The 26,649-nt window shown below is 38.9% G+C and overlaps 1 protein-coding gene across 5 annotated transcripts in view; it reads left to right on the top strand.

Moving 5' to 3' along the window:
• Window positions 1-5,441: 5,441 nt before the first annotated feature.
• The window catches only part of LOC105010528 (pro-neuregulin-3, membrane-bound isoform), a 374,591-nt gene continuing 353,383 nt past the window's right edge, over window positions 5,442-26,649 (top strand). For all 5 annotated transcript variants that reach the window (XM_010869859.4, XM_020047031.3, XM_020047030.3 and 2 more), the window contains exon 1: window positions 5,442-7,545. In XM_010869859.4, coding sequence (XP_010868161.2) covers window positions 6,828-7,545 — 718 coding nt within the window. In that variant the 5' untranslated portion in view covers window positions 5,442-6,827. The remainder of the gene's footprint in view (window positions 7,546-26,649) is intronic.

Consider the following 26,649-nt stretch of genomic DNA (forward strand, 5'->3'; position numbering starts at 1 on the left):
AACATTTCAAATATGTACAATGGAAACAGAAAACACCTAAACTTAAAATAAAAAGTGTCATTGCAAAGGGTCTGAATGCTTAGGTAAATGTGATGTTTCTGGGGGGGTTTCCAGTATATTTGTCAAAAATGTCTAAAGATATGTTTTTGCTTTGTCAATATGGGGCATTGTGTGTTGATTGATGAGAAAGAAAATCATGTTTGAAAATGTATAAAAAATGAAGCTGTCTGAATAGTTTCTGAATGCATTGTACATGTTTGTGGGCTTTACAATCCGACAAAATCCTTTTATTTTCTACTGCACATTTTTGCTAAAACGGTCTTCTTCAACTTTGTTACATACTGTAGATGAATTTACTATAATCTTGGATTAAAGCACCTTACATTTTATGCTGTCCTCATCCAAATTAAAACCATTTCTGTTAAAGGGTTGGGCGGGCTATCAATGTAAATTAAACAGCCCGGCTGCTTTCAGCCTCTCATTATCCACATGTTGACTAGGGCTGCTATGGCAACCAATGCAACACATTAGAGTCAGTGTGTCGCATGAGCAAAAGAGGGAGAGAATGAGACAGGATAGAGTTTTTAATTGACTACCTTTGAGAATTCTTCCATTGATCAACTGCAGCAATCAGTGATCACTGAAGTCCAGTACTGTTTGTGATGTTAATTAAACTACTACTGGGTACATCAACTCTCATTACATTCCAACCTCATCCTCACATCTCTGGCTCTATTTTGTATAGTTATTATTCAGACTTACAGTATGTTTCTTTAGCCAATGAACAGAGGAGTGGGGTTTAATATTAATGATGAGTAAGACATCATAAATATTAACTATTTATTTTACACAATGGGAAACGGGTAACTTATTTGGTAGAGCATGTGGTTTTGTTTCCCAAGGTTACCCAAAATGTATGCACACATTACTAAAAATAGCTTTGGGTCATTGAGCATACATGTATTTTATTAATTATGTTCGATTATGGACCAAATATGACATAATATTGAAATGTATTTACTTAGCCAGAGAAATTATCTGAATATATGGTGTGCGGTTAGTCAGTGGTCAAAATTCACTTTAATATACAACATTTTGACGTAAATAAAACCTAAAGGATTCACACATAGGCTTAGCGGCATCATTCTCCACCGTAAACATGTTGAGGTGGCGCTTTTTGACATGAATTACAGATTGGGTGAGAAAGCCTGACCCCTGTTGTTATTGCAGTACCATTGCATTTCTCAGATATTTGCTGCTGTATGAATAGAAAGCAGGAATGTCTGAACGCTGTTAGAGTCATCTTCTCCTGGTTACTGAGAAAGCTTTCTACTTCAGATAGCCCTTTAATGGTGTAAGTAATTCTGTTAAGCGTTGAAAACCTGCAGTTCCTGGAAATAATTCCTCTGTGTGGAATTCAATTGTCTTTTTCGAGTGGAATAACCTTCTCCTAAATCTGATACTGTCAAATTAAAGGGCTTTAATCAATGTATCTTGGTGTTTGGATTTAGGGCACATTGTATCTATACTAACCGTATCCATATAACTAACTTCTATTACCAATGTATTTTCATTTATTACCCATTAACAATCAATATCATATAGATGTCTAATTATATGGTCCATAAGTCCCTGCAGGTCAATGTGGGTATATTGCTTACTGTGTTAGCAAAACATTGGTACATCCTTAACGCCTCAACTTTTCTTTCTTCATTTTACCACATGCCTTCATTTTTCATTCTGTTCATCTGTAAATACAATGTTATCTTAATATTTTTCCATCTTGCTTTTTTCTGTATCTATCACTGTTAAGTCATTAATCAGTCTGTAAAGATTGCAAAGTTCTTAATTAATATCTGATTGAACTGCTGATTAGTCATTCAGGACTGAATAAAGATGTATCTTAAAAGGGCAGATTTGTTTGTAGTAAGATTGAATGCTCTGTATTTTCTTCCCTGCGAAAGCCCTTTTTTCCCCAAATGACTTGGCATCTATTTGCTGATTGCATATGAGTGGTCTCACACAACTTTTCCAAGATCACTGATCACATATTTTTTTTCAGTGCGGTGTGAGATGTTGATTGACAAAAAGAGTGGGTGAATAGAGCTGATTAATATGAATTGCTTGTAAATGCCAGTTTGCCTGAACCAAGGCGATAGTTTAGTGTGACTGTACATTCAAACAGTTTAAAAACAACTAATGAAGGGGTTTCAGAGAGAGAGAGAGAGGAAACCATCCCATCGACCAAATTTTCTTGCTAAACCTGTATATTTACAGATTAAAGAATAGTGGCTTCAGACATTCTCAGCATTCAGATGCAGTGCGATCAAACATAACACAAACAAAACCATCCAGGACGGTTTTGAGAGGCGCTATAAAACAAAATGGGGCCAGTGGTGTCTGAGATTTTGTGGGTGATTTTTCATATGTACAAATACACGTACATGATACTGAGACCAATCAATAGTCCCCTCTCCCCTTTCATTGTTGTGGACAAATAAGCAGATAAAAACGAGCTATTTTATATTCTGTTTACAATATGCCAAAAGCAAGGACTAAGGTTGAATCCACACACATGAGCAGAGACATCATGAAGACATACACTACATGCAAACACAATACAGGGGTTTGTCTAAGAATACAGCTGCGTTAAAATATAACCTACCCTTTTGTTTTGCTTCTTATTGAGTAATTAATCTTTTGACCAATTACATAAGATTTTGTCTACTTTTGGTCTAGTTGGTTTAAATTATTATAAGTGGAACAATTTGACCACCTTTTGGGGACATTTTTCAAACACCACAAGGAACCAGGCTATTCCCAGATTAGTGTTAATTGGTTAGAGGTCAGGTGCCAATGGAACTTGACAATTAATCTCTCACTTTCAGGGTTATTTCAGAGAAATGTAATTTTCACATCCGCTCTGTCTTAATTCATTATCTTTGCAATTCTGGTTAAATAATATTTTATCTGCCATTTCTTTCATGACACTAAGAGGCATCTTAAAGGGGCACAATGTTGATTATGTATGTAATACTGAGGTATCAGTTAATTCATGAGGTTAATGTTGCTTAAACCATTGCCCAAGCTTCATTTATTTCATGTTTACATGCTGTAAAATGCTGTAAAAACACAAAGAATAATAGACTCAAATGTTTCACACACTCTGTTTATTTCACATTTTGTAACATCTCTACAGCTGCATTATTGCATTATTTTTTTTGACAAATAACAATGTGACCTTTGCAGAGCCGAAGGTTGCTTAAGTTCTCTGCTCGGTTGAAGATTTCCCTTGTCGGCTTTTGATTCGGGGCAGGTTTCTGCTTGAGAGCACTAGAAATGTGTTTATGTTCACTGCTAAAAGACATCCAGGCATCAGCAACTCAGGACTTTGTGTGAAATGCCTGTTAGTGTGTCTGCTGCTGGACTGCTAGTCAGAGAGTTCAAGAACATTGGGTGAGGGGAGAGGAAGGATGTTGCATCTGTCACAGCGTGGGTAGCAAAAGTGTGTGTTTGTTTGTATGAAGGTTCAGCCTGTGTGTGTGTGTGTTTGTTTGTATGAAGGTTCAGCCTGTGTGTGTGTGTGTGTGTGTGTGTGTGGTGTGTGTGTGTGTGTTCATGGTTAGAATGTGTATTCGTGTATATATATATGTGTGTGTGTGTGTGTGTGTGTGTGAGAGTTATTGAGTTGATGTAAACTGGCAGCTTGATGGATCCTAAATCAGACAGGTACAAATACAGAACGTACTGTCATCCTTTAATGAGCAGCATTAGGTTAGATACATGACTGATGAATAAACAGACACTGGGAGGGTTTGCACATACTCGTGTTTAGAATGAGGAATGTGCTGAACTTATCCCCTGGCTTCTCCCATCAGTTTTCTGCTTCCACAATAGCTACAATAGGGTATTGTATATCCATTGCCACCCTGTAGTTAAAGGGACTGTTCACTTAATTAGACAATTACACATTTGTGTCCTTGCCTTGTAAGCGGTCAGTGGATAAGGTATAACATCAGTTCGTGCTTCAATTCATGGCGCTGTTAAACCTCGTGCACAAATATTTAGCAATTTGTGTGAACTATCCTTGTAAATGTATTCATCAGGCCCTTTGCACACTTTTCCCCCCTAAAAGTATTGTTTTGGGAAAGCCTCCCCCTAAAGAGGCTTTAGTTGATTAGTTGTAATTTGATACTATAAAATGTGATGAGACAGCTTTAATATTCACTCACTTCGTAGTTCACTTAACTCCTACTATAACTCTATATATCATTTTTATGCAGCAAAATAATATCCAAGAAATGCATGCACTTATTAGTTCTCTTAATTGTTGTTGTTACTTGGTTGTTACTGTAGGTTGTCTAACAAATTCAATATTGCTTTTGTAGTGACTGGAAATGGAACAGGAACATACAGTTACATACGGTTGAGAATTTACTGTACATTTCCAAACTGAATATCAAATAAGAGATGGACAATGTAGAGGAGTGTGTATTGTATAAAATGTACTGTTAAAGTGAATCATTGACTAAAATGAGACATCAACAATTTATCAAAACCCACTATGTCAAATCAACATTGACTTAGCTACATCAACCAGCATTTCTTGCAACGCCATATAGTCATATATTTTATTGAATAATTACGTGTTCTTTATCAGTCAAGTTTTTATGGTCTGCTTTGTGCAACGAATTGTCTGGTTTATGTATGACAGTGTCAGTATTGACATTTGCTTCTCCAGTGGTGTTTAACAGCCTTTGTAAGACAATATGATGGTATATGTGCATGTCTGAGAGGTGTAAGAGCTCTGGAGACCCATCTTATAGAGGAAGCCTTGTGGCTGATTGTTATCTTTACCTTGAAAAAGAAAAGCATGACAGTGATGGGAGCACAGACCATTTTTATAGCTTGACAATATACGATTTTCACCCCAGCATTTTTCTGTTTTCCCTGCTGTCTTACGCTCTCAGCCTCATGCCTCCCTCCTCATCGAATTTATGCCTTTAATTCCTCTATATTCCCATCTCTAGCTTCATCCCACCCCTCCTTTCTGTTCCAGATACATAACTGGGAGGAGCTTTATGAGTGAATGACAGCTTCTGCATTGTGACTGTGTTCTGCCGGTGTTGCTAATGCTAAGATGCAGCCTATTATGTTCTATTAACTGCCTTGCTAATACTGCAGAGCTTTGCCTATGATCAGGCTCTCTCTCAAACTGTCCTTCTCTCTGCACTCTTCCAATCCCTATTTTCTGTGTGCATTCTTTATTGCTCTCTCTCTCTCTCTCTCTCTCTCTCTCTCTCTCTCTCTCTCTCTCTCTCTCTCTCTCCCCCTCATCCTCTCTCCTAACGGAGCCGGGCAATCTTCCCAGTGCTCGTGGAGATAGCAGGTGCAGCCTCGTCTGTCTCTCTCACTACTCCTCCCACTCTGTCTCTTTTTCCCTCTCACTCTACCAGTGTGCACACCGCGTCCCTGTTTTTTTTTTCTCTCTCACTCGTTTGCACTCACTCTCTCTCAGCATCGGCAGCACAGAGAAACAGCTGTCTCCCTCACTGGAATACCAGAGCCACCGGTAGGCTGGATCAACATCATCGGCTAAAACCACAAGAGGGTCGGGCTGTGAAGCCGGAGAGTCTGTGGTGGAGATCTCTAATCATCTCGAACTGGTCCCTGGAGGGACAGAAACCAGCAAACACTGCAACAAATCTGACCGTTGACTGGGGGGCAGCCTTTCCTCATAGAGGGACCTGAGGAAGAGGAGCTCTGTTGGGGCATTTCAAAAGCTCCCTGCCTCTGTCTATCTCTTATTCACTTTGCTCTTTTCCTTCTCTTTTGGAGTACCGGAATGTAACAGGCAGATAAGGGCAGGTTTCTGCTGCATTGACAGGCAGTACAGCAGGGCGCTGAACAGACAGCTTGGGGAAATTGAGCTTCGGCAGAAGAGGAGCGGCATAACACATTGCAAACGACAGATTCATCCACCCTTTTACTGCCACCACCCACCCCTCCCTTGCTTTCTTTATCTCGAAGTTCCAGTGTTGTTCTTCTTCTTGGTGCCATCAATGGATTCTGTTTGGATCTCCACTGGAGAATAGCAAGCAACTGAATGCTGGGAGTGGGCTTGGTTTGGCTGCACACAAAAAAGCCTCGTGAAATATGAGTCCCTTGTTAGGGGGAATGTTGTAGACAGTAGGTGGTCTGAACAGGGAAGGACAACGCACCCGGTCTGATTACTCTGACAGGAAGGACAGGTTTCTGTTTCTGGGTAGCTGACTCAGCTAAGGAGAGATCTGCAGAAAACCCAGGATACCTGCCTTGCCTACTGAGGTGCGGGATTCAGAACCGCCCCCTGCAAGTTCTTCTCATTGGCATCCATAACCAAAACGCTGCATCTTGGAATATTGACGGAGGATATGAGAGAGGGTGTGAAATAAGGAGGCTGGGCTTGTTCGTTGCCAACAGTGGAGTGTGCAGGTGCTAAGAGGCTTCCCTGGATATATAGCGTCCATCTCTATCTCCTTTCTGTTCTCCTCCTCATCTATTCTGATTGGATTGTCCTTGGAGTTAAGCGTTTGGGTTGCCTTTGGACTCAAACTGGACAAAAATCATCCATTTGCTAATCCATCTGCTTTTTCTACCTCTGTCGTGTGTTTTCTGTGTGTTTCCTTTTTTTTTTCTGTGCCTGTGTATGTATGTGTGTATGTGTTTGTGAGCATCTTGTGTGTTTCTTTCGATGTCCGGCGTCGTCGGCTGCCATTCTGCCTCGTGCTGCCCATGCCTGTCACGCTCCTGGCCACAAGGTTAACCCTTGCTAACCCGCATTCAGCATGAGCGAGAGCTCTGGAGCAGTCACCTCAGGGGCGGTGATCCTGGAGGAGTGTCCAGAGGGAAGTGGGGAGCGTCAGCAGGCCCAAGCCCAAGAGCCAGGGCCCCTGCGGTGTGGAGGATGCACCCTGTGGCCCCGCCAGCAGACATGGCTATGTGTGGTCCCGCTACTCATAGGCTTCATTGGCCTGGGACTAAGCCTTATGCTGCTCAAATGGATTGTGGTGGGTTCTGTTAGGGACTACGTGCCCACGGACCTGGTGGATGCCAAGGGCATTGGACAGGATCCCCTTTTCTTCTCTAAACCCAGCGCCTTACCCAAGAACTCAGACACCACGGCTACCACCACCACTGTGGCAATCCCAACCTCAACCACCGTCACAGCGGTAAGAGGCAGAACTCAGACTGGTGTTGCCCACCACCCCGGTGGCACCACCACCGCTACAGGCAGGGGGGGTGGTGCCTCAGGCAGCCAGGTTACCCCTCGCAGCACCACACAACGCTCTGGAAACTCTGGGGGCGGAGCACCGCGAGGCCCCCTAGGTACCACAACCACCGCCGCACCGGTCGCCACCTCCACTTTTACCGCCTCCACATTGTCCAGCCCCTCTGCTTCCAACCCCGCTGTGCTTCATGACTCTACACAAATGTGGACCCACGAGCACACCACAGGGAGGCCTGCCACCGCAGCCACACGGCACCATGTTAACCGAAAAACACGTAAGTTACACCTATCCTGAATTCCTCCTTGATATGGGTATCATTCCTTCACAGACATTGGTTGGTTATGTTTGGTAAATTGTAATAGCCTTGGTTGTGTTGTTTATGGTCATGCATTTCCTTAATCAAATTCCTATGTCGGGGCAGATTATTCCTGATAATGTTGTATAGTGTAAGAATGTGATTTATGACTTCAGACTCAACACAGGTGATGTCATGGATGTGCTTTTGATTAAATTGCACGTGTACGACCTAGGCTAGTTGAATTTTGACATGCCCCAAATTACCCACATATAATTACAATTTTCCCTTTAAGCCTGTGGGAAATGCCTTATATAAAATACGACGTAACCCAACAATCTAAGAAAATTTGAGATATTTATTATTATATTGGAGATATAGCTTATACTGTTACATGTTGAGTGAATGCAAAAATGATTTATTTTACTCTTTCCTTTGTTGCCTGATTGTCCAGTAAAAATGTGAACTTAGTGAAAGGGAGGATAAGTGTCTTTAACATTGGATTTTGTTCTTCAAATTAGTATATTCAACAATCACGATAGGCATCCTATTCTCAACAGATCCATTATTTTGCTTACAGTACCCGTCTTCACTGTGGTTCTGCAGAATGAACATTGTGTTTCATCTGATCCTTTGCCATCAAAATCAGCTACTTCCTTTACACATCACTTGTCAGATGCAGATCTGTTCCCATTCTGGTTTTGAGGTGTTACTTTTATGTAAATCCGGATGCTAACTGTCAGAACGTTTTTAGGATAACGTATGGAAACTAAATGAAAGTGTTCATTTTGTGGGCATTTCTTGTCTCACTCATCCTGGGTGATGTCCCAGATTAATAATCTACTATTGGAATGTGCCGGTTGCAATAACCTGGGGGAATGGTACGTGGACATTCAACGGAATTACATTAATTATCTGTTTTCTAAAAAGATCTAATCTACAAAAGTGCGTATGTGCTTTTCTGCGTGTCTTTCAACAAAACGTTCCCAGTGAAGTCCAGAGCAATGCTGCCTTTCAGGTTGTTGGAAGATAACTGTATTACCATTGAGGTTCATTGTGAGATCCTATAGCTTAACTCTGTTTGACAGGACCTAAAATTAGCATTTAATAGGTCTTAAAATCCTATTGAATAGGACCTAAAATAGGACCTAAAGTCCTATTAATATGACCTAATATTAGCATTTAATAGAATTTGTTTTATAAAAATAAAACTAATTCTGCCATCCACATCCTTATGTCTAAAATAAAGGTTTCCAGAGTAGGCAAGTTAGGGGCCTTGCCATGTTTCTTTGAAATGTACATCTGTGTATCTTGTTGACATCAATGTGTTTCTTGATGACATCACCAAGAAGCAGCATTTATAGTTTAAACAAATGTGGTCCCAAACAGAGCCTTGAGGAACACCGAAGTGTAGCTATGATTTGTCAGAGAGCAGACAATCCACAGTTATGAACTGATATCCTTCGATCTAAACTAGGCAAGAAAGTGTCTGCTCAGACCAATATGGGTTTTCAATCTCTTCAAAAATGGGATTTGAGAAGGGTTCAAGAAGCAAGAGGACAGAATTTGTCTGACGCCAATAAAAGTTCATTTAACACCTTCATTAGTGCAGTTTTAGAACTATGATGGGGTCCAAAACCGGACCGGATATTAAACATTATTTTCCTTTTTAGTAGGCAGTGAGTGTCTGGGAAACAACTTTTTTCCCAAGGAATGGGAAGTTCTATAATGTCTGATAGTTATTGAAATGATTTTGATCATGGTTTGCCTTTTTTTAAACAGGCTTTATAACTGCCATTTTTAGTGTGTTTTTGAATGTTTTAATTAAAAAAATGTCCACTAAGTTTAATCTCCCCATAGAAGAGAATCATTTTGTTCGGAAGTCTTTCTCCCCTCCAACACTGTCTTTTGACTTTTCAACAAAAACATGTCTTATGTCAGAAAAAAAGCATAGAAAATAATAAAAATTCTGAAACAATGTAAATATTTACCGTTGGAGCATTTCGGGCTGGATATAAACACCCCATATCTGGAGTACCTCTGTTAATTAAATTCAGTCCGATATGAGAATGGTATGCCCAATCTGGGTAAGCAGGGTGTCTGCTGAAAGCTGAGAGTCTTGCCTTTCCAGTGGTTCCTTCCAGTCTTTGGTGTGACTTACTACCATGGAAATGTACCATTTTGTTATTACACATAACCGATTAAATAATTAATTGGGGTTATTGTGCGTATACCTCTGAATCATTAAAATAGTAGATCTTTTTTTTTGCCACCAGGCCTACAGGCATATTTTACAAATGGATACACCCCCATTCCCGAAAAACTAAAACAACAGTTATAACCATATTCATTCAGTGTGTTGTAGTTTAAGAGTTCTGTCATATTATATTCGTTTTTTGGAGGGAGGAGGGGAGTTTAACTGGCTTGCATGCAACAGTTTAACTGACAGTCAGTAAAGTTCAGTTGAGTTGGAAGGACTGTTATGGCATCCAGCTGAGATCGTATTTATTCCATTTGCATCGAAAGGATTTTAACTAACTTGCTGAGGGCCCAAATAAGGTGTTTCACCTGTTTCGGCTTGGAGATTCAAGCTGGCAACTTGTCACTCATCACAACTGCTAAGTTACCTGTCACTCCAGGACAACATGTTCCTAGTAGGTATTTAAAATGAAAATGTGAAATTGTTTTAAAGAGATTGAGATCAACTGTGCTGTAAATATGTTCCGTTATTTTTTGCTGAACTTAACTCTTCTAGGTGAAATATTACACTTATAGCTCTGCTCTTGGCTATTCCAATTTACCCATGATGCTGTGCCAAACCAGACAAACAACACTATGTGTCAATAAAATTAAGACGGATTAATCTGAATAAAAAAGCACTTTAAACATATTGATTTGCATTCTGATTGGCATTATGCCTTATATGTTTACGCAAGTACAGTGTTAATACATATTTAACTTTTCCACGGTTGGCTCCAAAGTTCAGCTCATTATCCGCTATTGTGCTGAGTGAGGTACTTGTACTGTTCCGCCTGCTCTGGTCACTGATGGTGATTGCCTTTGGTAGCTAGTCTATGATTACATCTTTGGTATTGGTGCATTTTAGATCAGGAAATCAAACCTATCCACTGTTGGCTGAATGTTATTTAGAGTGAGATCTTAAGAAAAGCCTTGTCATCTGAGTAATTGGTCAAGAATAACTGTTTCAGTATTTTATTTATCTCATCTCAGGGTAGGTGCTGCTACAGTCATCGGTAGAGTGTAAATAGGACAGGACAGGTGATTAAGACCTGATGTTGCAATGATTTTCTTTACGCTGCACTCACTGTTGAATCTCAACCATTGACACCTAGTTGCCAAAACATTTGAAAATCCACAGTCTGTGCTTTGGTATCAATTCATCTAAACCATTATATGTGGCTGTATTTTATTAAAATCACGGTACATATGTCCATAAACACAATCCAGGCACTTTGGTTTAAGCTTAGCCAGGTCTAGTAAGCACACTCCCCTGTAAATTGTACCCTGTTTTGTACATCTTAGAGAGTCAAGTGTTCAAAACATCTCATTATGACAGCTGTTAATGCAACATGACATTAATCGTTGAAGACACCAGGGCTGTTCTTCTTGCACACTGGGCATACGATTGATGATTTCCAAAGAGCTGGTACTGGGTGCTCCTTCAGCGAACGATTTAACAGCTCACAGAACACACCTGATAATTCCTTGTGACAGGATTTCAGAACATGGTTTCTGATATTATCTGGGCTTATGGCTTTTTTGATTGATATTTGTTGTAATACCCTATAAATATCTGCCTGCTCTATAACCAAATCAGGTTCCACCAAAGATAGTTCAACTGAAAAGGGTCGGTAGATCCTCTTTAACATCCCTAATGTTTTAGCACTTTTTTTGCTTATTTTATTTGTCTTCAGAAAGCATTCGGATTCTTCACTATTACCAGAGGACAATGCAATTTATTTTCATAGTTCAATGCAGTTTTCAGTTTGTAAACCAGTAAGTAAAGTACAATTACTTTCAATGTCTTTGAAGGAACCACTGTATCCTCACAGAGAATGTATGATATTGCATACAATCTAAAGTTTCCTCCAATGTGCCATTCTTTGAAAAGGAAGTGCAATCAGCTCTGTCAAATTGGTCTTAATCAAATCTGCACTGTCAAAACCATATTGCAACGCTGCAGTGGAGCTGTCATTCCACTGTTTGGCTGATTCATAGACAATTCCCTCCCTAGTTTTGTGTAGGATGGAATGAGATGGACTAAATAATGATCTGCTGGGCTTTGCATAGCACTCTGAATTGTCTTGCATGCGTGGTTAATATTGCAGGAGCAAAGATCAATTGTTTCATTTCACCTTGTCACACATGTAACATATTGCTGATAAGAAGCCATAGTCTATTTGAGCGTACAGCTGTTTGAATCAACCAGTATTAATAATGTGGAGTCCAGTAATTTTGACACTATGCACTGCACACATGATGCGATAACGTCTTCTGTGCAAGGGATATCGGCGGTGGGTGGAATATAGAATGATAAAGAATGGACAAAATTGACAGGGCAGGTACTTTGGTATGAAGGAGAGGAATAGTAGCTGCTTATCTGATAAGCAATGTGGCTGAAGAACATTGGCAGATCTGCTCTATGCATTGTTAACATAAAAGTTAACCCCGGGCTTTATTCTTTCAAGCCTGTGTGGTGTTCCAAATCCATCCAAACTTAGTTTGGAGGCAGTGATTGTGTCATCTATGTTATAGTAAAACAGATCAGTTTAGCCATTGGAACGTAAAGTTTGCCTGCAGCTCATCCATTTTATTAGAAAGAGATGTTAGGTTTGCAAATCAAGAAGTATAGGAGTGAGCAGTGGGCATAGCTTTCTACCAGCAAGTCTCTTAACCGTTTGTCTCATTCCTCCTCTGTGGTCTCTTCGCCCCTGGGGTCTCATTCGATCTCTTTGCTGTACATTACAAGCGCATACAATCAAGAGCTGGTGATACTTACACAGCAGGCTCTCACAACTCTATCTGATGACTGCATCCTCAATCTCCATGGTTTTCCGCGCAGCTGTGATCATCTAAACAAATCACCGGAGTTCTCTGACACATTTCTGTGTCCAAAAGTTACTAAAAACATTTAAATGGTAATATTAATTGCTGTTATGATATAAACATAACATCAACATAAACACATTTCAAATGCAAAAGACATGAGAGAAAATCTGACGGCGCCTATCGTACATGCACCCAGAATGGCTATTTAACTGCGTCGATCTAAAATTCAACTAAATTAAAACGAAAAAACAAACACTTTGTGAATTACTTTGGGATTGGCTACAGAATCCCAGAGGGTTGTAAAAATAATAATAAAATAATTATCACATGTTCTATATACGTTATGTAGAATCCAGTATGAACTTGAACTCCAGTATGCAGGTTCCTTATAACACAGTTAATTAGGGGTTGATGCATTGAGACTGAATAAATCAAAAAAAAAAAACAACAGTTATGCTGTCCCAGTGCTATCAACTTTATTGTCCTTGACTCCAGTTGTTGGTTCGCCATATCATATTGATTTGTAAAGGGGGTGTTTTCTTTTATTGATCCGTTGACTTCATACCTATGACTGCAGGCCTTCTGTACATGCAATGTTGTCAAGTGTTGAATTCCATCCTCTGATGTACAGTCTCCTTTCTGCCATCATGTTCCATATACTCCTCAAATAATTTCTCACACACCACAGCTTCACTCATAAACAAAAGGCTTTGAAACACCAAAAGGAGCAACACACTGAAAAGAAAGAAAACATCCACTTGTCTTGAAACCCATCCTCTTGTGGCCTAGGGCTGCCCAGCGGTTTTAACATTGATTTATGAAGCCACCAGCCTGGATAATATGGGAATCAGTCTTACCCATTTTGGCAGTCTTTATTTTGATTTGAGTGCTCAAAACACATGCAGTAATTTCAGGTTCCAAAAGCAAGTATTACAGGAAACTATATTTTCCTGCACCAAAAAGTTGTTTCCTCAAAATCTTGAGATGTGTTAAAGTATTGACTTATCGTTTAAATATATTTTGCTTGACAGATTTCATATCCGTTCATCATAATCTATTATACTTCATTATACAAAAAGCTGCTTAATTCTAAGATATTTTGATAACATACATCAATAAGATAATTTGATAACATACATCAATATAGTAACATGCTAACAACATTGATGTTGGATGTTATAAAATATAATAACATTTAAACTTGATTTTCCAACAATCCTCTTAAAAAGCCACATGGTAAGATGGGAAATGTAAGGAGATTAAAACCTAACTTTTAGTTCATTCCAGAAATGTTCTCTATATTTTAATCCAAATCTAAGATTTTTCAACATATTACGTTAGATTTATATACATTATGTAAAATCATGGTTACAGTCAAGTGAATCTTTTTTTAAAGAACTTTTATTCAATTCTATCAGTTGTATATTTTCACTCTCACTGTAAAGAATCTGCTGGTAAAAAACGTGAGCATTGTTTGAAAAATGTAAGCAAATATCTGCAGCCTCCTAAAACCACCCAAATTTGTTTCTCTCTGCAATACACAGAAGCATCAAAGGAGTAGATTAAAGTTAGGCACTTCCCATAATATTTCAGTTAATGTGTTCAATAACGTTTGTACGCATGAGCATAGGAAGCTGGACACATTTGGGTCTATAAAAGTAATTCACTATAAATGCCTACAAGATTCCTAAAATTCAAAATGTCTAAATTATCCATCTTATGTCCATTCTAAAACCAATGCATACAGTGTGCTCTTAGAACAAATGTGAAATTAATAGACAACACTAAGTTAATGGTCAAAACACTTTCTATGTCTCATTACACTTACAACAAAACACACTCCATACATTTGGTCTCAGGTTGGCTGCACTACTTTTCATATTCTCATTATATGCTGATCCATGTTTACTTTATATGTGGCGGTACATTAAACATTTGACTGCAGACCAGGTGTCATTCAGTATGTCAGTGTTGACATGACGTTAAAGAGACCCAGTTGGTACAGCATTTCTGACAAACGTTCTATTGTAATAGGCAGTGATAACCTTTTGTGCAATGCTGTATATAACTTTTCCATCACGTTGTCTCTTATGATTGCTGAGTTAAACAAAGCTGTGCCATATATAAAATTATTGATGCAGGCATGTTCAATTCCCATTCCTGTCTACTGTTGGTGTTGTATTGTTTACAGACTAGAATTAAGTGTGTCTTTGATAATTAGACTCAGTATTTTTTTATAATTAGACAGTGTTTTTTTATTTTATTACATTACCTAAGAAAATAACAGGAGCTATTCATCACAAATTAATTTATTAATTAACCATTTTAAGAATGCCCTTTAGTGAGCAAGTGTTCCCAAAAACCATTAACCCACAGTGATGGATATCCTATGGAAAATGTCACTTCTCTTGCATGCTGCAGCAACAAACTATTCTTAATATCCCCCTCCTCCCAAATCCAATCTTCCATCCTCCTACACATTGTTCGTAATTTTTAAAGGGCATATTTTCATTAACTATCAATTAAATTTAGATTTTTTTCCACGCATTTTCTAGGGCTGTCTAAGTGAACCCATTAATAACATGTTAATATATATATATATATATATATATATATTTGAATGCAATTCATTTTTTCAATGCTTTAATGCATATACAAAGTGTGTCTGTAAACCTTGTTAAGAGCAGCACAGAACCCCATTGTGGGAACTGTGTATTTTGGTGAAAAAAGGTACAGAAATGTCAACCATGACACATTCCCAGGCAGTTCCCTAAGATAACTGCAAAAACACAATTTCTATCAAAATTTACCAAAAATCAATTTGTTAGACCATGGTTGAATGCCCCTTGATTGAAATATAACTCCCTACAATGATTTCAATTAGAAAAGGAGACCTATTCAATTTAGCTGATGTTTTGGTTGTATTTCTACGTATTTCTAAGTTATTAGTAGCAGCTTGTACTGCATGTTGGAGAATATTAATAAATAGCCTTGAACTGTGCATGATCTTAGACCTGGCTGATATTTATTTACAATATTTTACCAGGAAAGTTGATTAAGAACCAATTCTATTTTCAGCAATGACCTGGGGGAAATGTAATTACAGTTAACTGTCATATCAGGAACATAACAACATAGCTTTACTTTGGAGGATTAGAACCACGGGCCTTTTGGACAGTAGTCCGAAGCCCTAAATACTAGGCCAGCTTGCTGCCATGGAATCAATGATCAGAGATGAAGGTTTAGTCTAATGTGCATTACTATGCCTAAAATGCAGTATATCATGTCTGAAGGCAGAAAACATTTAGTAAGAATTTTTTTACAATTACCATAAAGCAGGATATAGGCTTGCTAACAGCTTCTTCATTTCCATTAATTTCCATTCGGAATCATTCCAATCCACGGTTCACTCTTACAATGGCAGTTGCATTTTGAATATACACTACATGGGATGTTAGGAATATACTACATGGGATGTTAGGAAGGAGCAAAGATAGCTGCCATGAAATAAAAAAACGAAAACAAGGATTTTGAAAAATGTATGAACAGAAAGCTGTTTATTAAACCAGGCCATAGACTTTGAAGCCCTGACATGACCTGAATGTGTGTGCCACATAGTAGGTGCCACAAAACTGAAAGCTCGGTCAACATTTTTTTTTTTTGAAGTTTGCTGTTGGGCTGCTGAAAGAAGATAGACCTGGAGCAATGAAGGGTGTGTGGGCCAGGAGGGTAGGATGAGGTCAGACATAAATGTGTCTCCATCGTTGTAGATAGCCTTGTAAGCGAAAGGCAAGATTTTAAAGTGAATGCATACGCATATGGGGAGCCAGTTGAGGTGATGACACAGCACAGCTCTGTACACATTTTTGCCTTCTAAGGATGATGACCCAGTAAAAATACATATACAATACAAATATATCACAATAGTCCAGACAGGTAGAGATTACGGTGTGGATGAGTTATTCATGTTGTGTCAACAGAGGTTGTTACTTATTGCAGTATTGCGTTGCTGGAAAATTAGGCTATGGTCACACTTTTGATTTGGGCCTCAAATTACAATTTACTGTCTAATACTTTATTCATTCTTTGGCACCATCACTATTGAGGCAGTAGCTGCTGATGATGTAGTTAATTATGGAGTGCCAAACTGGATGACCTAATCCGCTTCTATGCTTTGATGAGATTCAGGCAACTGATCAGGAGTGCTTTGGCACTCTTCATGTTTGTAGAGACACACAGCTGAGTTTCATCATAATGTGAATGCCTAGCATGTTTTTCCTCAAGATGTTTCCCAGTGGCTGCATATAAATACAAATCAGTAGTGACCCCAGGACCAAGCCTTTGGGGACCCCCTGACTAGGGCTGATAGCTCCAAACTGTTTAAATGCTGCACTAAGGTCAAGTAGCATGAGGATGCTTCAGCTCCAGAGTCAGCATTTATGACTCTTACCAGTCTTCTGCCCATGTCTAGCTCAGTGATCTGACTGGAAGGGTAGAAAGAAACAAGACTTTTATGGAGCCTGCTCAGGAAGGGCAGTTTGCAGATAGGCCTGCAAATCTGGAGGGTTTTGGGTTCTGTTTCAGGCTTTTTTAGGTCTGCTGTGCCTGTGGCTAGTTCAAGCTAAAGACTGACACAGCCGGTGATGAAGGGCTGTTGATAGTTTGAGTGAATACAGGCAGCAGAGCAGGTAAGTAGGTGTTGACAACGAAGGTGGAGGTCAGTGATTGGCCTCATTGTCAGCTGCAGCAAAAGTCTACTGATCCATTCGTAAACATGCACATTCTGATCTTGGTAGAGGGAGAGTAAAGATTAGTTGGGCCACATTAGTTATATTTATCAGTCACATGCTCCCAGGTATAATGACAGAAAATGCAGTGAACTCTGTAAGCTCAATTGAAGCTACAAAACTGTGTTCAACCTGAGCATGTGACATCATTACAAAAGAACAGATACATACAAATGACTAATTTAGACTAATTTTGTCTGGCCAGAAAAATACATTTGAAGACATACACCTACTAAGCTATGCCTCTACTCTAGTATTCCTCTAGCAAACTTTAACCATTAACTGTTATATTGATGTTGCAGGGCGTGTAGAAAGAAGGACACTTTCAGGATTCCTGAAACGAATAATACCTGAGAGAATGTGATATGTGTGTGTGCAAGTTCGTTCTAATTAAGCATTTGTTAATGCATTTTACACTATTTCAACTTTGCTGATATACCCCAAATGACATCCATTGTTTTTTAGCTAGCAGGGGCTGAAGTTAGCCATGTCTGTCTATACTGTGGCCAATGGGCACACATCGTCTGTCCATTTCTTCTCAGCGCCCCTTGATCAAACGATGTACCTGTGGCTATGCACACAGGCATGATCAATCATTGTTTTAAGACTAGGTGATTGTGTGCGAGACTTCGTGTGAGACTGTATGACTGTGTTTTTATGGAAGTGGGTGCTACAAATTGGTGATCAATGAGGACAGCCCCCTTTTGATATTTAAATTGCTTCATGCCTATAAAAGTGCTATTAGTCCAATGAATTATTATTATTCATAGCATCATTATAAACCCTTTTTAGACCATTAACAAATGGTACATTATTCTAAAGTGTAACAGCCTTTTGTGTTGATCCTATACTTTATTTTAACAGGCAAAACAGACAACAATGTGTTAATATGTTGACATGTACAGTTTTAGGCACACAAACAAAACATTTAGAGAAAGACAATATCTGTCATGGTACAGTGAGAAGCAGCGCCACCGTGCCGTACATTCTCAGTTTCCAACACATACGAACACATCCCGGACTGTCACGTTTTCAATCATTCACACCAGGTCCCAATTGATATCGTTTGTATGTGTTTAAATGTTTCCCCTCTGCTCCCCACATTGTGGATCATTGTTGTTGTCTTGTGTTGCTGTTGAATGTAAGTCTTGAGAACTTTTATGTATTGCCGTTTTGCTGCTTTAGCCAGCCATTTGCTTTTGTGTGTTTTGTTGTGCTCGGTGTTTGTTTGTTTCTATCATTAAAGAACCACACCGACTACTCCTGCTTGCACCTGGTTCCTTGCTCCTGCAACGCATTTGTTACAATGTCAAAACATACAAAACTAAGACATACAATTCAGTAGAAACAGTCTCAGACAACACCATATTGATCCTCCGTAAAATAGGCAAAGGACACTTGAATTGAAGTTTGACTTGCAGTTTGTTCCATAAATAAGTAGTGAAAGAACCGAAACTTATAATCATCGATTATATCAAGGGTAATTCCTATTCTCAATTTGTTCATTTCCAGTTGTATAAGTGTGTGCTACCCCCTGAAAGGGTATTTTCCTCCATCTGGAGGGTATTTGCTAAGGATTACTTCTCTCCTCTGTCTGCTGGACGACCTTGGCTATAGAGAGAGCATATGTTCATGTGGCCTTTCTGCAGTAATGAAATTTGAACAGGATGTTACTTTGTCACTGAATATTGTTTCACCGTGTGAAGCAGCCAATGCTCTGGCATCACCACCACTCTGCTGGATTACTTTTCACTCAATAATCCAGATTAATTTCTCATCGTTTGGAGGAGCGGCTCAAGAAAGTGACGCACCTATCTGACACCTGTGATGTGGTTACGAGCATCCTAGTGGTTACAATTGAAATGATAGGCAGTGCGCTGAATTTTATAAGACATACATTTGAAAATTGAATAGATTTGTAATTCAATGGTAAAACTTCTATAAACAGTTTTCCACATGCAGTACTCATTCATCGTCTGTTTTTTCCAAGTTAAATCCGAACTTGTTAACCTTTTTTTCACAAAGATAACTTTTTGCTGGTTTATTCAATCATCTGAAAGGGGATCATAGTCGTTTATAGATGCAAATGATTACCAATTCCCATTCTCAAATGCTCTAAAGGTATGCCTACATTTATGCCCCATTTTATAGACGCTTAGAATCAATGGTGAGACTTGAGATTCTCAAGAAACAATCGCTAGTGGACGGTTAATTTTTTCTCCGACTCAAAAGGGTGACAGAAAAACAGTTAACTGTCATTGTCTGTCCCGGTATGGTGACCTAGTTGTGACGGTTATGATACCTAGACAAGGGACAGCTGACATTTGTGGCTCATCCTTCTCCACAAGTCTTAGAGGATTTCTGAGCTTTGGTGTTCAAATCATCATGGTGATCAGTATGTTCCATGGCTCATTACCCTAAACATTTTGAACTTTGTTATGTCAAACCAATGGCTTAGATGTTCAAATGAGACTTGCTGGATAAAGTCAATGCCAAATTCAGAATCCAGACATTCCTCGCAGACTGCTTTGCAAAATATGATGCTTTGAATTCTATCATACAGAGACATTTTTGGAAATAGATCAAAGTACATGTTGAATCAAAGCTGGGCCATCAGACATGGCTCCAGATGTATCTATCACTGAGTTGGTTATTCACCTAGACTACCACATGTGTCAGGCTTTATTACAAAACTAATTTCTACTGACAATGAAAGAACTTAAAGCCAAATCCAAACGGTTAAAATTTGATAATTGGACTACATTTATTGTCAGTCTGTCCAACTTGCTAGAAAATGTTCACTCTGTCCAACTTGCTAAAAACCTGACATTCAGGGAATAATCAAAATTCCAATAACGATGGTTATACAGTAGGTAATGTTTTAGCACATTTTTATGATGAGGGAATATATTAAGAGCAGCCTTCCAGACAGTGGGGTATATGGATCTAGCAATTGTTTGGCAAATCACCAATTCTTGACTGCAGGTCAACGGTAACATTAGCCTGAGACACCTTGGGGTTTTAGGCTAGGTGTTTTGTAAAAGCACTTTGTGACAACTGCTAATGTGAAAAGGCCTTAATAAAATACATATGATTGATTGATTATTGATGATCAAATCAAATTGTTATTAAAATAATTTATCATCAAGTCTTAGCAGGAAGCTGTTTTGGATTTACATTCATTTTGAATGCCTCTGAAACTCTCACAGAAAGCATAAATATGGATCCTTGCGTGCAGCCATTACATTTAAATTCCTCTCTGAAGCTATCTCAATATAGCTTAATAAAGCTTTGATTTATTCTGAAAAAATTTCCAGAGAAGGCATGAGCAATTGAATATTAACGTGGCAAATAGGAAACATGTTTAATATGTAGTGGAAAAGGTGAGTAAAATGCAATGCTCTATGACAAATTAAGAATAAATTAAGGAGTGAGACATGGCTTTGCTTAATGAATTGGATAGATGAGATATCAAAGCTGTATAGATACAAGCTAAATATATAGGAAGCAATAAGCTAACTTCTCAACTGTCTGAGTGTTGACAAGATATGTTGTAATTATTTATTCTCCAGGAGATGGTCCATTACTTCTTCTGAGCAGGGTAGCCAAAACTGATCATAAAAATGACCTCGCTCTGCCCTGCATGTCTAGCAATCACACTGCTTCCAATGATGATGTAGTACAAAGTCTAGAGATGTATATCAGAGGTGCTTTTGATAATTAATTCTGCTTTAAGCAGGTCTGATTAAATGAGTCTCCCTCAATGACTATCGTGATGAGACGTGAGATCAATTAATATGTTATGGATTGGAATGCAGACCCCAGCTCCTCTTGTTCTCTAGAGATGGATTGCCTTTCAGAACAGGGATGACTCAAAAGTGTTTACTCCTTGTTGATGAGAGTATAAGGACTTCTATTAATAGTAACCTTCAGAAAAGTGGATGCGTTTCCCCAGTCTCATGACTTAGCCTAAGTAGAGTAACATTTGCCACTTTGCATGGCTGCAGAAAGCAACAATTTGTCCAATATTTCTGTAATGTTAATAGTGCACCTCCACAATTTCAAAAAACTTTTTCCGTGGATGAAGCCCAGAATTAATGTCAATATTATCAATAACATTTTCTGAGAAGGTTATTGATTGTATTTTCAATGAAATACAAAATATAATGTTAAATAAAATAAAGACACATGATTCGTCCATGTACAACCTCTTAAAATGATCTAATGCTGTTTCTTACAAAAATATTGTCTTAACAATGTACAGCAACTACATCAAACTAGCCATAGCGAAATACAGTATGTTGCCTGTGTTTACAAAGATAGTTTTGCAGCCAGTGGCTGAACTACTTCTTTTCTCATGCATCTTGCTGTAGTGTTGAAAGACAGAAACCTGGGTGAACACTTACATATCCATCCCTCAATGATCCGTAGTATCATCATTGCTTGGGCCAACCTCCTCTATACACAGCTGAGTAGTGACTGTATCTGGATATTACAGGAGGAAGTGAAGGGCAACATACCCAAATCATTTATTTAATCTATCCAGACACGCACAGTTCATTGTTGACTGCACCAAGCATATGTGTCAGATTGGTTCTGCTGCTGAGTGGGATGTTTTCCAACTACCGACATTCAAGCACCTAACACCTTCTAACAGAGGATATGGCAGTAATGGCTGAGCAACCTGACAAAGGCTGCAGTACATCTGACACAAGAGATTGCTTGCCGGAGGAACCATTTGGAGCTGGTGATCCAGAGGGTGAAGGAGAACAACTTGTTCGAAAGCAGCCTTCCTCCAGCCATTGCCAGAAGTATCAACTAGCATGTCTGCTTTCTCAGTTCCAATGTCGAGCTCTTGCCAAGAAATTTGCCAGGGTTTGAGATGGAGACCTGTCCGGCGTCTAGCTGCTGTTGTTTTCCATGTTTTAATTTCTTTGTAATACATTCTGCATATAATCCTGCTGTAATTGCCAGCATTCCATCTTTCCCTCCCTGGGCTGTTTATTGCACCACTTAATATGTTTATTTTGTGTTTAATACAATTCTATATATTTTCATTTGCCATTTCTTACTCTCTTGAGTAACACTGGAGCTATCTTACCTGATCAACCAGTTGCACATTGTAGTTTAGCACACATTTTAGTTTAAGTTACAGATTAACATGTTTCATAATATTTTTAAATGTTGTGTTCTCTACTTCAACTGGCTTTAAAACTCCAAACACAGATGTGGTTCAAATGTGTACCTCAAACTTTAACTACCTTGGCTCAGCTTAGATATTGCAAAAGAATATATACATTACTAATAGACAATTTTCAGTTGTTATAGGGTTATGTCTTTCTTGTTTGGACTGAAACACTGCACTGGGAGAAGTGTGACGTCTGGATGAGCTGTGCAAATGACCACTGCCCAGGGAAGTGCCTGCAGCACATGCAGCGGAGAAGAGTGAGGACGACAGGGTCAGAATTACCATGTCCAATCAAAACACATCCCAGAGCAAAAGGTTTATGATTAGAGATGTTCTTAAAAATATTGCTGACCTTTTTACATTTTGTCCACTACACCAAATATTCAAATATTTTTTTGAAAAATTGAAGTTAGGAACGCTGCTATAGCTTGAAAAGCATTTTTGGCCAATTCCTGTTCCCCACTTATCCATTTTGGTCCCGAACCTTTGGGTCTGCCAGATAATTGTACACTATAAACCAAAAAAATATACAGTCACATCTGCATAAAAAAAACTAAAAAGAGATCAGTCCTATTATATAATTTGAGGCTTTATTCATTGACCTGTTGCAACAGACTCACACTGACTTCTTCACTGAGCATGATGCGGTTTGACACACACAATAAAAAGTTGAAAAACCCTTTAGAATGCAACATAGCTAGCCACCCTCATAAATCGAACTATTACACATTGCATTACAGTTAATTTCAGTGTTTAATTAATGAGACAAATCTGAGATTTTAAGCAGTATGCCGTTAACGTATAAACCTACCAGTACATTTTGCAATGATGGATTAAGTTTACATTATAAAACCATTCTGTAGCTTACTTTCTGGAGCCTTGTAGGCCAATTTTGTGATTATATAGTATTAACATCATTGACAGTTAATTCTGAGATTTCTTCTTGGCAGCGGGTGTAAAATAGAGTCATCCTTCCTTGAGACATTGGCTTATGACTAGCTTTAACATTACCGTACAAGCTAAAGTTAGCTGATTAGTAATACTACTATTTTATACAAAGCATTATAAACACAATCAAATAAGAGAGTGACTGGGAGAAATATAAATGCTGTTAGCGAACCACTGACAAAAAACAGGAATTGGTCCGCCAGAAACCAATCACTATGAACCTTCCGTAACTGAAAATCACTTCATAACATTGTGCAAGTAGCCTATTCCTGGAGAAACCATACTGTCATCTGCCTTGTATTATTTTTGTGCAGCAGAATCATTGTTTTAAACTCAAGTGGAAAATGCTGATCAGAATAAACATTTTTCACTTTCCCTAAACAGGAATTTGGGGTGATGTTGTTGCTGCCTAATTGTCTTCAGTAGCCATGAAAAATGAATTGCCGGCATTTTATTTGCAGTAGTTAATGTGATTTGCTTGAGCCACCCATCTCTGCATCTTAAAATAGATGCAAAATAGAAACAGTGAAGGCCTTACAACATGTGTATCAGATCTTTATCAGCAGCTCAGCCTTGTTCACACTGGCAGTTTAAGGTGATCCCAATCCTATTTTTGCCCAGCAGTCTGGTCATGGCTAAAAGTCTACAAATAACATATCCGACCATTTGACTTTGCCCTCTAGCTTTTTTTTCACTCACAGTTATAAGGCATAATTGCCACTTTATATTTTGTTGACAGTTGGAGAATAACATGTGCTAACTAACATAGTTAACATAGTTAATTGTTCTCAACCAAATGAGAGACTGTGCTAATAAGCTAAACAGCTAGCAAGCATGTTGGCAGTTGTGACAAGCCTATTGTACTGCATGCTTTTGAATACTCAAAGAAGATGGGACATTTTGAATGCATGAAGAGTTGCTATCTTTTTGAAGTGAATTGCTCCATTTAAACAGCTGTAATGTAATAGTTGTTTTAGACAATACCTCATGTGATTGTTTAAAAGACCATTCCGTGGAAAAATGATCTCAGTAAATGCAGCCAGAGTAAGCACAACCTGCATCATCTGTAAGCTTACACCACTGTACACACTAGTAGCAAAGCAATCAGCAAATGACTGCAATCTGAACACACATTTTACAGATGTATTTTATATTTGACATTTCCAAAAATTCAGTGAAGCAACAAGACACGCAGTCACGTTCATTTTATTATGGTATGTACTGATAACGATACAACAGAACATTTCAGGGCTGCTTTTGTTAAGAGGGAGAAGAAATCTCCATATATTCTATGCATGGATTCAGTACATTCCTTAATATATGATGAGTCTGTATTTAATATTTCACATTATTTTGCTTCAGTGTTGAGCATGTTAGATACTTTGTTTTCAATCCAGTTAAGTATATGTATACGCAGTATGAGCATGGGATGCTTTGCCATGGTGCACGAGAGAGTGTGCCGGTACCTTTAGTGTTTGTGTCTCCCCAGTAATATAGCTCTATTGGGTGCTCTCTTCAGATTCCCTCTGCTCTCTTCAGATTTCCTCTATCCATTCTTATGTTTTCTTCTATTTTAATTCTGAATTCCAATTCCTCCTGTTTTTGTATCATCACTAGCGTCTCCCTGGGACACCGCAGGATCTTAATAACCCAACCTAAGCAAGTGAAAATAGCTTTCGGCAGATTATAAAAATCATAAAATAAGTTTACTTCCAATCATTTACACTAGCAAGTTTTAATCATGCAGATTCAATTGGTGTTGCTATACAGATGGATGTATTCCATTCCTTGTGTGTCTGGATTTTTGGTGCAGCACATGTTTTAGTGTGTCTTCAGATCAAGTACATTATGCGGGCCATCGGAGGAAGAGGGCTATATGTTGTCCCATATAATATATTGATTCCAGTGTGATTGTCCTCTGGCCTTTCTGCCGCTTAGCAGTTTAGCACATCCCTGTGTTTATGCGAAACCTATGATTATCTGGGTGCAGAGCGTTGTTTTTGCTGCTGTTATTTTTAGCTTTTGAGATCCATTCCTGCCGTGGATGCTGTGGGGTCCTTTCCTTTCTCTCTGCCCCACATCACCTATTCTGACTGGCAAAGAGCTCTCAGCCAAAACCCATTAAGACCGTCCTGATGAGAAAACGGGGTTGATTGTGCATATTATTATTTTATGGTTATTTCCGTTGCCACGGTATATCAGTGTTTTGAGCTGATTCAAACGTAACACGGCGGTTATGTCACTGAGCATGCCGTGCCAAAACCCACCGACCCTGTCCGTGTTGTCATTGAAATGGCTGATGTAAGATTTCACAGGAAGGCAATGTGACCTTGACGGAACACCCCTGATGTAGTGAGAAACAGTCCCAAATGCTTAAGTGCGATGCTCTGCTACACAGCCGGGCTTGGGGCCCTGCCCCTAGGGGCAGTCTGTAACACTACATTTCTCTCCACTTCTGACATGGAAAAACCCCTAAGAGCACTCACAGAGTGCACTGTTAGGACAACTACACTTCTCTTCCTCGGTTAGCACTCTTTCAACCTTTCTCGCTCTGCCTGCCTCTACTTCTTTCCCTGCCTTCCTAATTATCTTTCACTTCCATCTCTTTCTGTTGTCTTCATCCTCTGTTCTCTCTCACTTTCTATCCTCTGCATGCTTGTTCTGATGGCAGACTGTGTGAGATGCTGGATCATAGGCCCAGGGGCTTTGGTATGCACAGCTTTTCACAGTTTTTCACTTTGAAAAACAGTTCTGCTGTTCCATCATCTTGAGTTCTTCAGATTAATTTTTTCTTAAGACATATTAATCTTCTCTGTTCAGCAGAATTTACTTTCCGAACTGTACATCCTTCCTGTAATTCAATATTTGTGAAAGCAAACTGGCCAAGAAATCACAGTTACAATCAGGTCTGTTTCTAAACTCTCTAAAGGTAACGATTCTAGATTTGGATTTAGAGTATGTGGTTTGTATCGTCACGAGGCAACATACTGTTGCTTCATTGTCACAACTGTTCAGTTTGTGTGCAGTGCAAATTGTTGGCAAATTGAGGCTTTCCCAACTATATTTCGGCACCCTTGCTTGGGCCCAAGC

Source organism: Esox lucius, chromosome 6, assembly GCF_011004845.1.
Source record: "Esox lucius isolate fEsoLuc1 chromosome 6, fEsoLuc1.pri, whole genome shotgun sequence".
Lineage (NCBI taxonomy): Eukaryota > Metazoa > Chordata > Actinopteri > Esociformes > Esocidae > Esox > Esox lucius.